The 12,562-nt window shown below is 43.2% G+C and overlaps 1 protein-coding gene across 2 annotated transcripts in view; it reads left to right on the forward strand.

Moving 5' to 3' along the window:
• The window catches only part of DIAPH3 (diaphanous related formin 3), a 979,498-nt gene that overhangs the window by 51,249 nt on the left and 915,687 nt on the right, over positions 1-12,562 (forward strand). For both annotated transcript variants that reach the window (XM_075336836.1, XM_075336837.1), the window contains exon 2: positions 1,400-1,435. In XM_075336836.1, the coding sequence (XP_075192951.1) occupies positions 1,400-1,435 (36 nt within the window). The remainder of the gene's footprint in view (positions 1-1,399; positions 1,436-12,562) is intronic.

Genomic DNA, 12,562 nt, shown 5'->3' on the forward strand with positions numbered 1-12,562 from the left:
TTATCCTGGGGTACAATTTCCAGATATCTGAAGGTGCCTCATTCATCTGTACAAACAATTATACGCAGGTACAAACAATATAGGAATGTCCAGCCATCATACTTCACAGGAAGCAGCACAGTTCTATGTACCCGAGATTAACATGCTTTTGTTAAACATGCGCATATCAACCCAAGAACAAAAGCAAAAGACCTTGTGAAGATGCTGGCGGAAGCTGGTAAGATTGTGCCATCATCCACAGTGAAACACGTACTGTATCAACATGGGCTGAAAGGCCACTCTGCCGGAAAGAAGCCATTACTCCAAAAACATTAAAAAGCCAGATTGTTTGCAAATGCACACAGGAACAAAGACCTTAATTTTTAGAAACATGTCTTGACAAAACTAAAATTGCACTGTTTGGCCATAATGACCATCTTTACGTTTGGAGGAAAAAGAGAGAAGCTTTGAAGCCTAAGAATGTCATCCCAACTGTGAAACACTGGGGTGGCAGCATCATGTTGTGGGGTTGTTTTGCTGTAGGAGAGACTGGTGCACTTCACAAAATAAATGGCTTCATGAGGAAAGAAGATTATATGTCAATACTGAAGCAGAATCTCAAGACGTCAGCTAGGAACTTAAAGCTTGGGTGGAAATGGGTCTTGCAATGTTTTACATTGTAATGTCTTACAATGACTCAAAGTATACTGCCAAACTGGTTACAAAGTGGCTTAAGAATAATGAAGTCAATGTTTTGGAGTGGCCATCACAAAACCCTGATCTCAAACATATTGAAAATTTATGGCAAAGCTGAAAAGGCAGATGCGAGCAAGGCAACCTACAAACATGGCTCAGTTACCCCAGTTCTATCAGGAGAAATGGGCTATAATCCCTATTAACTATTGTGAGACGCTTGTGGACAGATATACAAAACGTTTGATCCAAGTCATACAATTTAAGGGTAATACCAAATACTAATGAAATGTACATAAGTAATAAAAATGCCTTAAAACATTCTCTCGCGTGTTCTCTCTCGCGCGCGCTCTGTTCCTAATTGACCTAAAAGGAAAGGTTTATTCTGATTTCATGTCAAATAGAAAAACATGAATGTGTATTTTTAGATAGTGTATGTCTTGTGCACAGTTAGAAACCCTTGGTCATCACAGTTAGAAACCCTTGGTCATTACATGAAGCATCAATGAAGAATCAATGTAATATAAAATATTCACCTTGTGTGCATTTGCATTTCGATAAACTAAAAAAACCCCAACTTATTCAAACACAAAGTGTGTTGTGGCAGAATACTGGTTCTTGTGTGCCTCCTTCTAGTCTGCAATAGTTTGGTGTACTGTTGTATGGTGCTGGTGTAAAGCTTTGTGCATTATATTTACATGTACATGTTTCTTTTTTTCTTATGCAGCAAATAAACAAGCTAAGAAACTTGACCGATGATGTGGTAAGGCTTCTATGTTCTGTCAACTAACCTGTGCATGAAAAATTCTGCATGCGCCTAACACAAGTGTAGATACATTTTTTGTGTTTAAAGGAGCACCCTTAGTAATTATCCAGGACTTTAAATTGACATCCCATCTTTAGGATAGGCCATCATTATAAGGTCAGTGGAGCTGTAATACTGTGGACTTCTGACAATCAGCTTTTCTCGGTGGTGGCAGTGGCCGGAAGTGATCTATTGCGTATTTTAACAGCTCCATAAAACTATATAGTGGGTACTGCAGATCCACCCATATAAATATTTGACATGGAGTGAATGTGTAGTACTCAGCCTATGTCACAATCCAGTTGATGAAGCTGTGTAGTTCACTTCACAGCTAAGCACATGTGGCCTCCACCAAAACCTAGAGCAACTGATCGGTGGAGATGTCAGGCATTCACTCCCATTGATTTGATGTTGATGACCTATCCTAAGTGTAGACCCTCTATATAAATGGTTGTCTCATCTACTGAAATAGCTAAAATTGCAGAGTGCTTGTAAAAACATGCAACTTTTATGGTTTGCGTTTTCAGGAATGGAGGAATTTTTTTTTTTTTTTTTTTTTTTTTTTTTTAGGGTACTGCTCATTGCCTAGTGTACTGGCCACCTCAGAGTGGTCAGTAGCTTAGGAAAGGACCACAATACTATCAAGCTCTTTGCTTTAGAGCCAGCAAGGCAACTCTAAAACTGTCCGGATCACTGGATCTGACAAAGATTAGTCCTGTAAACTTTTTCCATGCTGCAGAGGTAAAGCTGCTTTTGGTTCTGCATGGGAGTGCACTCAGATCGGACCATTGGCTGGACAAGGATTCTATTCTGAACTGTCAATCTTCTGGAGCACATCCCTCCAGGGAACCTGAAAATGACCACTGTGCTTCCTAATAATAAAAAATGACAACCTCTGTAAAACGTATTATATATTATGAAGACTTGTTCACACAACATATTTGCAGGCAATTTACAGTGGAGAAATTAGCTGCGGTGAAGTCTTATCCACGCACTGATCAGCCGCCCTGCAGCACAAGTGGACAGGCAGTACAGTATTGGCATTAGTGTCGACATTGCTGCTGCAGATATTGCTGCTGTGCATTCTCCACAGCAAAAAGTTTTAGGCAGGTGTGGAAAAAATGCTTCAACGCAATAATGCTTTAAATAATAGAATACTTTATTTTTGATCAATTAACTAAATGCAAAGTGAATGAACAAAAGCGAAATGCAAGTCACATCAATATTTGGAGCGGCCAGCCTTTGCCACCAAATCGGCATCAATTCTTCTTGGTACACTAGCACACAGTTTTTGAAGGAACTCTGCAGGGAGGAATTTTAATCCTCTTGCAGAACTTACCACGTCGTCTTAGCCAAATGCTGAGGTCTCCATGTAATTCTTGACAGACTTGATGTTGAGATCAGAGCTCTATGGGGCCATCCTTATCACTTCCAGGTCTCCTTGTTCTTCTTTATGCTCAAGTTTGGTCTTAAGGCCCCGTCACACACAACAAGATCGCTAACGAGATCGTTGTTGCGTCACCGTTTCCGTTTCAGCGATCTCGTTAAGTATGATACCTACCAGCGATCAGGCCCCTGCTGTGAGATCGCTAGTCGTTGCTGAAGGGTCCGGACCATTTTCTTCAAAGGAGATGTCCTGCTGGGCAGGACACATCGCTGTGTTTGACACCTAACAATGACCTCCTATACAGGTCGCTCATCGTTACTGCATCGTTGGTAAGATCTGACTGTGTGACATCTCACCAGCGACCTCCCAGGGACTTACCAGCGATCCTTATCAGGTCGCATCGTTTTCGGGATCGCTGGTAAGTCGTTAAATGTAATGGGGGCTTTAACCCCATTACGACCGCGTTACGTTTTAAAACGGCACTAAAAAAGGGTACTTATTCCTTTCTGCCGTTTTAAAACGGCGGTCGGAAAAAAGGGTCTAGCGCCCCCCAGAGTCAGAAAATTTCCGGGGTCTCAGCTGCCGGGGGTAGCTGAGACCCTGGAGATCATGATTCGGGCCGGTTTTTCCGGTCCCCGCTCACCTGATGACCGGTATACACCGTATACCGATCATCAAGTTATAGTAAATGACCGCGCCGGTAAAAAATCATTTATCTCCCATCTGGCATGATCAAACATGCCAGATGGGAGATAAATCTTTTTCCCGGTTCCCTCCGGTCCCCTCGGTATCCCCAAAGTGCCCCCCCCGACCCCCAACCCCCTCCCGAAAATCCAAGATGGCCGCGCGCATCGGAGAGCACAGCAGCGAGCCGGCCGCATTTCCACTGTTCCTATGGTTTCTGTCGTATGTGCCATAACACATGCGACAGAAACCTGCTCCCTAGGCCCTGCCGGGTCCCCCCCTACCCCCCCCCTGGTGTCCCCCGGTGTCCCCCGGTGTCATACATACCGGAGCGCTGATCCCCCGCGGCCCCCTCCTCCTTCTCTGCAGACTCCGGTCACATGTGCCGAGCAGATGACAGCTTCCTGTGTTCAGGACGCTGGCTGCTGCTGCTCAGCACTGTGCAGCTGTGACCCGGGGAGGGTGGGTGCAGCTTTTTGCACCCACTCTCCTCAAATGGAGGGTCTGCCCTCCTAGAAAATGGGGGATACGTTCCCTGAACGTGTCCCCCATATTCTAGAAGGTCCAGAGGCGACGTGGGACATCCAAATGGATTATAGTGGATTTTTTTTTTTTCTTTTCAATAAATTGGTCAATCAGGGAATGATTTGGGGAGTGTTTTTTCAAATAAATTTTTTTTTGTTGTCAATTTTTTTTCTTATTACTGTCAATTAGTTATGTCGGGTATCTGATAGACGCCGTGACATAACTAATTGCTGGGCTTGATGCCAGGTGACATTACACACCTGGTATCAACCCCATTCATTACCCCGTTAGCCAACGCACCAGGGCGCGGGATGAGCTGGGGCGAAGCGCCAGAATTGGCGCATCTAATGGATGCGCCACTTCTGGGGCGGCTGCGGCCTGCTATTTTTAGGCTGGGAAGAGTCCAATAACCATGGCTCTTCCCATCCTGAAAATACCAGACCCCAGCTGTCAGCTTCACCTTGGCTGGTGATCTAATTTGGGGGGACCCCACGTTTGTTTTTTTTTTTAATTATTTATTTATAAATAATTAAAAAAAAAAAAACAGCTTGGGGAGCCCTCCAAATTGATCACCAGACAAGATGAAGCTGTCAGCTGTGGTTTGCAGGCTACAGCTGTCTGCTTTACCCTAGCTGGCTATCAAAAATAGGGGGGACCCCACGTCATTTATTTTAATTTTTTTTTTTTTTTTTTGGGCTAAATACAAGGCTAGGCATCCTTTAGTGCCACATGAAAGGCACTAAAGGGCGCCAGCTTAGAATATGCAGGGGGGTGGGACGTTATATATGTTTGACATCTATCCATTCATCCATTGTAGCATTTTACGCTGTGTGCCCACAATCAGGTTTTGCAGCGTTTTGGGCGCAGAGTGTTTTCCCTGCGTCCATAACGCTGCGTTGTGCAGTAGAAGCACAGTGGCAGGATTTTTAGAAATCCCGTGCCCACTGTGTTTCTTTTCTCCGCAGCATAAACCAACCTGTGGCGCAGCTTCCCGAGCCTCAGCATGTCAATTTATGCTGCGGAGATGAGTGTTCTTTGCAGGTAGAATAAAACTAAAGTCCACAGCAGCCTGAACCCAAATCGTGGGCATGGGCAGCTGCGTTCTCCCGTGGACAACACTCACATTTCTGCAGGAGGCTGACACTGTGTACTAGACGCCGTGTCGCTGGATCATGGCCACATAGCCTAAAGGCTACTTTACACGCTGCGATATCGGTCCCGATATCGCTAGTGTGGGTACCCGCCCCCATCTGTTGTGCGACACGGGCAAATCGCTGCCCGTGCCGCACAACATCGCGCAGACGCATCACACATACTTACCTGCCCGGCGACGTCGCTGTGACCGGCGAACCGCCTCCTTTCTAAGGGGGCGGTCCGTGTGGCGTCACAGTGACGTCACTGAGCGGCCGCCCAATAGAAGCGGAGGGGCGGAGATGAGTGGCCGGAACATCCCGCCCACCTTCTTCCTTCCTCATAGCGGCCGGGAGGCAGGTAAGGAGAGGTTCCTCGTTCCTGCGGCGTCACACATAGCGATGTGTGCTGCCGCAGGAGCGACGAACTACATCGTTACTGCTGCAGTAACGATAATCGAGAATGGACCCCCATGTCACCGATGAGCGATTTTGCACGTTTTTGCAACGATGCAAAATCGCTCATCGGTGTCACACGCAGCAACATCGCTAATGCGGCCGGATGTGCGTCACCAATTCCGTGACCCTAACGACTCCGCATTAGCGATGTCGCAGCGTGTAAAGCCCCCTTAACAGTGAGAAATTTGTTGCTACAGCAACATTTTTGTGAAGTACCTGTGGATTCAAAATGCTTACTATACTCCTGAATAAAATCCTTGAGGGGTCCAGTTTCCAAAATGAGGTCACTTGTGGGGGGTTTCTGATGTATAGGTACCCAAGGGGCCCTGCTAATGTGACATGGTGCGCGCAATTTACTTCAACTTTTCCAAAATTCAAATGGTGCTCCTTCCATTCCAAGCCCTCCCATTTATCCAAACAAAGGTTTTTGGCCACATGTGGGGTATCCCTGCGCTCACAAGAAATTAGATAACAACCTGTGGGGTACACGTTTTGTTGTTGCCTCTTGAAAAAGTGAAAAATGTGTCGCTAAATCAACATTTTTGTGAAAAAAATGAAAATTTCAATATGGCAACCTAAGCTTATCAAATTCTGTGAAGTATTCGTGGATTCAAAATGCTCAATATACACCTAGATTAAAGCCTTGAGGGGTCTTATTTCCAGAATGGGGTCACTTGTGGGGGACCTCCACTGCTTAGGCACCTCAGGGGCTCTCCTAATGCAACATGGCGTCTGCTATTGATTCCAGCCAATTTTGCAGTCAAACTGCACTCCTTCTCTTCTGAGCCCTGTAGTGTGCCCAAACAGTTGATTTCCACCACATACAAGATATCAACAAACTCAGGAGAAATTGCGCAATAAATTTCATGGTGATTTATTTCCTGTTACCCTTGTGAAAAAAAAAGCTACCTGGTTGAAGTAACAATTTTGTGGTAAAATTTTATTTTTTTATTTTCATGGCTCAACGTTATAAACTTCTGTAAAGCACCTGGAGGTTCAGGGTACTCACCAAACATCAAGATAAATTCCTTGAGGGGCCTAGTTTCCAATATGGGGTCACTTGTGGTGTTTTTTTGCTGTTTACGTACCTTAGGGGTCCTCCAAATGCGACATGGTGCCTGCAATCTTTTTCAGCCAAATTTCCTTTCCAAAATTCAAATATTGCTCCTTCCGTTCCAAGCCCTCCCATTTCTCCAAACAAAGGTTTCAGACCACAAGTGAGGTATCACCGCGCTCATAAAAAAGTGGGTAACAAACGTTGGGGTCAAATTTTTGGAATTACCTCTTGAAAAAGTGAAAAAATTGATGCTAAAGCAACATTTTTGAGAAAAAAATGAAAATTTTCAATGTGACAACGTAACGTTATCAAAATCTGTGAAGTACTTGTGGATCCAAAATGCTCACTATACCCCTAGATAGAAGCCTTAAGGGGTCTAGTTTCCAAAATGGTGTCACTTGTGAGGGGTTTCTGCTGTTTAGGTACCTTAGCGGACATGTAAATGCAACATGGTGCCCGCAATCTATTTCAGCCAAATTTGCTTTCCAAAATTCAAATATTGCTCCTTCTGTTCCGAGCCCTCCCATTTGTCCAAACAAAGGTTTCTGACCACATGTGGGGTATTGGCGCGTTCATAAGAAAGTGGGTAACAAGTTTTGGGGTTCATTTTGTTGTGTTATTTCTTCTAAAAGTGAATAAATTTGGGGTAGAGCAACATTTTAGGTAAAATTTTATTTTTTGCTTTTTTTCATTCCACTTTGCTTTAGTTCCTGTGAAGCACCTGAAGGGTTAATAAACTTCTTGGATGTGGTTTTGAGTACTTTGAGGGGTGCTGTTTTGAGAATGGTGTCACTTTTAGGTATTTTCTGTCACTTAGGCCTCTCAAAGTCACTTCAAATGTGATGTGGTCCCTAAAAAAATGGTTTTGTGAATTTTGTTGAAAAAATGGGAAATTGCTGATGAACTTTGACCCCTTCTAACTTCCTAACCCCAAAACATTTTGTTTCAGAAATTGCGCTAATGTAAAGTAGACATGTGGGAAATGTTATTTATTAACTGTTTTGTGTGACATAACTCTCTGGGTTAAGGGCATAAAAATTAAAAGTTTGAAAATTGCAAAATTTTCAAAATTTTCATCAAATTTCCGATTTTTTCACAAATAAAAGCAAAAAATATCGTTCTAAATTTATAACTATCATGAAGTACAATATGTCACGAAAAAACAATGTCAGAATCACCGGGATCCGTTGAAGCGTTCCAGAGTTATGACCTCATAAAGTGACACTGGTCAGAATTGCAAAAAATGGCCTGGGCATTAAGGACAAAACTGGCTTCGTCCTTAAGGGGTTAATGACATTTGTTCCAAACTCATTCTGCAGCAGAGACCACAAACGTAGCCAATCAGATGCCCATATGATGATATGGCATGCTGGATAAGCTTCTGCTTGCATTTCTCCGCATTGAGAACTCATATTTCTGATCAAATTCCCTCTTATATTTGCTAAAAAGCTGTCTTAAACTTGCAAGGACCCTCCACCATGCTTCACTTCTTATTTGCATGACAACTCAACAATAAGTTTATCTAAAATGTAAACCTAGATTCCTAAAATAATTTCGAATGTTATTGGCATTACAGCACCTTTTATAGTTAAAAGAAAAAGGTTTTGGTACAGTGTTAGCCCGTTGAAAAATTATTGATTTGCACTCAGTGAGCGAAACAAAATTAAAATTTTGTAGTTGTGATACCTTTTAATGGCTAACTAAAAAAAAATAAATATTGGGACAATAAGACTCACACCACTAATCAAAGCTAATTAAGGATTCACTTTCCAAGCTCAGTGTTTATTTAAATGTCCTTTTACTATGCATCGCTCTGCCCTGTTTTGTGTATATATTTGTGTTTCTTCAGATATTTTGTCATACCATGCCTGAGGAAGAGACCTGAGATGTCTCGAAAGCTTACTTTATAACATATTTTATTTTTATTTTAGTTAGCCATTAAAAGGTATCACAACTACAAAATGTTAATTTTGTTTCTCTCACTGAGAGCAATCAAGCACCTTTATATACATGGCATTAGTTTGTGTTAAAAATACCTGATGAATCTTCAGCGTAACGAAGAACAAAAAGTCCTGTAAATAATATGACCATCAGAGTTCTTACCTCCGTATTGAATCTGTTTGGGATTACATGAGGAGACAATCCTACATCACCGAAGATCTATGGTTGGTTCTCTAAGATGTCTGTAACAACCTCCCTACTCAGTTCCTTCTAAACCTGTTTACAAGTATCTAGAAGAACGAATTTTATTCTGAAGGATAAGGTGGTCACACCAAATAATGATTTGATTTCGATTTCACTTTTCATTTTAAGTGATAGTGTTAATTGTTTGTTGTTTTCCCCCCCATTTCTGCTTAATACTTTTGCACTGTACACTATATCCCTTGTGAACATAACCTTATAATAAATTCACATGCGGAGTATTTTGTTGTATAGAGTTCTAAAACTGTTATCCAATATATGTATCAGCTCACAGTGTAGAAGCTCAATCCTGGTTTCGTCCTGGAGCACGGACAGGCACTGCCACAGCCCGATATAGCATAAAAGAAGAAAGGATGTCCAGCTCTTCAGGCAAAGAAAACCAAGGTCTTTATTTTATCATGCAGATGCAACGAATGACATGACCAGCACTACACGTTTCAGGTGAAACACCCTTAATCATGATTAAGGGTGAGTGTTTCACCTGAAACGCGTAGTGCTGGTCATGTCATTCGTTGCATCTGCATGATGAAATAAAGACCTTGGTTTTCTTTGCCTGAAGAGCTGGACATCCTTTCTTCTTTTATTCTGAAACTGTCCCATTCATCTGCAGCAATTCACATGAAAAGAACAAGTTCTGCAGGGTGGTATCTTGCTGTTGGTGAATGTTCATACTGGTGTTTTTTTATTATGTTGGTATTGGAGTATATTCTGCTACAAACTTCACATTCTGTAAGAATGAAGAGTCTGTTGGAGTAAGATGCACCAAATGTAATAAAAGGTTTGTGCAGCACCACTGAACCCTTCAGGGCACTACAAGGTACTGCATCCTGTCAAAGATGCAGGGCCTACACCCAGGGACCTGGAAGACCAGTGCCGGTAAAATCAAAACACATAAACATCCCCAGTTTCCCTCTCCCATTCATTGATGGCGAATTCGTTTGGGACCCAATGGATGGAGCCAATCCAGTCCACTGGACGACAACTGGGGGGGGGGGTGAGACAGGAGGAGAGTCTGTAGTGACAGTGGTAGGAGAAGGACGTGTCTTCAGATGGGGTCGTGTAGCACTGACCTAGCTGGTGAAAGTGTGGTTGCCAGGGAGGGTACGATCAGGTACCCCTGAAACCATAGCAACGACGGGGCACAGGAACGCTTCAGGCTACCTGACAAGTACCTGCACAGTGAGGGGACCATCCAGGACCTCACTGACCTAAGAATCCGGGGGCACCAGCAGTAACGAGAAAACCAGTGACAGGGACAGACCACCGACCCTACTGGGTTCACACTGCCCGCTGTACGGACCAGAGACTGAATGACAAACAGGAGTGCATCCCCAGATTCTCCAAGCCACCGGGGTTCCACCAACCAGTGAGAGGTGCAGGGGAAAGAAGCCATCAGGTTACCACACCGGCACTGGGACGAAAGGGACCAGGGGTCAAAAAAAGTCGTCCTCAGTGAATCAGCATTACCACCGCTGTGAGTAAACACCAGTTGCACTGCATCCCCATTGTGTGGTCTCTCTTCTTTCCACGCCGAATGCAATTATCCACCCCCTGGGGCTTGGCCCTACTTGCGGGCCTAATATCCAAGCTGCCATCACAATCGGCCCCAATGGCAAAAGACTGTGCAGCGGTGGCTCAATCTACCTAGCCGCAAGTGGCATCATGACATAAACGCTCTAATCTCCCCTGTATATAACCCCTTTTCAGGCGACACCCCCCCCCCCCAGGGTCACAGAACCGGGCACACACCCGTGACACAGCATCCCCATACATATACGGTCCGGGACCAAGTACCCTATAGCCCTGGAGCAAGTAATTTGCACCTCTGAATGAATTTTGAGCATGTCCCACATGTTTTGTATCAGTAATATAAAGTGTCACTTTTCCTAAGTGTGGCCCCGTCTATTTGTCAAAAAAAATGTTGATGGCATAAAAGAACCAAAAGTTGCACCTTTTTTTTTTTTTTTTTACACCTATTTTTGCAAAAATATTGTGACCTATGAGATTAATGGCACATTTCTAGCCTAACCTTTTTGATGAGTTGATACCTTTTTTTTATGATTTTGTTTTTCATTATTTTTCTTTTTTGCAAAAAAAAAATCTCAGTAATAAAAACCTCTGCGTAAACATACCCTTTTTAGTACAGATGTAAAGCCTCTTTCACACGTCAGTGAAAAACACATGTTTTCACTGGAGTGATAAAGGTGTGTATGTCCCTCAGTGTGCCGTGATTTTGACACGTGTGTGCTTTCCATGATGATGCACGGAGATCAAGCATTTACACTCACCTGTGCACACCGCTGCTGTCCGTGGTACTGATACTGTCTGCCCTCAGGTCGCCTGTGTAGTGCATATGTAGGAGTATAATTAGCCGGCCTGGAAGCAGAGACAGTAGCGGCTGAAGACCGCATCGCTGGAGACGGGTGAGTTTAAAAAGCTTTTTAAGAGTACCGTACATGTTTTTCTGGTACATATTTCACGTTGTGTGGTCCATGATCCATCAGTGATGCTAGACAAAACCGGACTTATTCCTGTGCGGAGCACACAGATATGTGCCGCACGGGGACACGGTCAGTGAAAAATCACTGATGTGCGCGCAGACTGATTTTAATGGGTCTGCATATGTCCGGGATTCTGGTATGTATAAAAACAGTAATATATGTACAAGAATCACTGATGTGTGAAGGGGCCCAACACAGATTTTAAGTAATCTTGTCTGCACATTTTAAATCTATAAATGAAAGGATTTTCTCTTGTTGGACCATGCTCAATTACCTCATTTTTGTCTTCATTCTCTTCGTTGAGTTCAGTGGGTAAAGAAAGCCACATTAAAATGCATGGAAAAACATTACTCCTATTCCATATTTTCCTGCATGAGCATTACTGTGACCACTACTAGGCATGGCTGTCTGACACTTCATCATTACTAACGGCACAACAGCCTGCAGAAGGGTCAAGTATGTGATAAATGCAACTTTTATAGGTTATACTACTTCTAAATAAGGTCACAATGAGAGGCAGCCTAAAAAAATTCCTTGTGTGTTTTACGTATGTGTACATGTAACCAAAAAGACTGACGTCACTCCCAAAACTGCACTATGAACAGGTGCATAACTGAACATGACACAAAATGATAAAGAACTGTTGCACTCTGAAATGCCAAAGCATGCAAACCATGAATGTAAGATATAGACATGCATTACTGCTAAAGGAAATCTAAGAAAAAAGGAGATATTTAGCATACAAAAACAGCCATTTTTATATCTACCAGTCACCACGTCAATGAATACCTCGTATTCTGGGTAGCTACTCTGAACTGAAGCCTCTGTTTTTTAAAAATCTGTGTATGGGCAAGTAGGAACCTGCTATAGAGAATAAATTCACCTGTGGCTCATGGAGGAGGAGTGCACGATCAAAAGGCATGACCCCATCATGGTTTTTATGCTTTAGCAAGGCAGAGTGTTAAGAGGAGACTTTGTGCAGCAGGCCTTCATGGTAAAATAGCTGCTAAGAAACCACTGTTAAGGACAGGCAACAAGCAGAAGAGACTTATTTGGGCCAAAGAACACAAGGAATGGACATTTAGACCAGTGGAAATCTGTGCTTTAGTCTGATGAGTCCAAATTTGAGATCTTTGGATC

This window comes from Anomaloglossus baeobatrachus, chromosome 2, assembly GCF_048569485.1.
Source record: "Anomaloglossus baeobatrachus isolate aAnoBae1 chromosome 2, aAnoBae1.hap1, whole genome shotgun sequence".
Lineage (NCBI taxonomy): Eukaryota > Metazoa > Chordata > Amphibia > Anura > Aromobatidae > Anomaloglossus > Anomaloglossus baeobatrachus.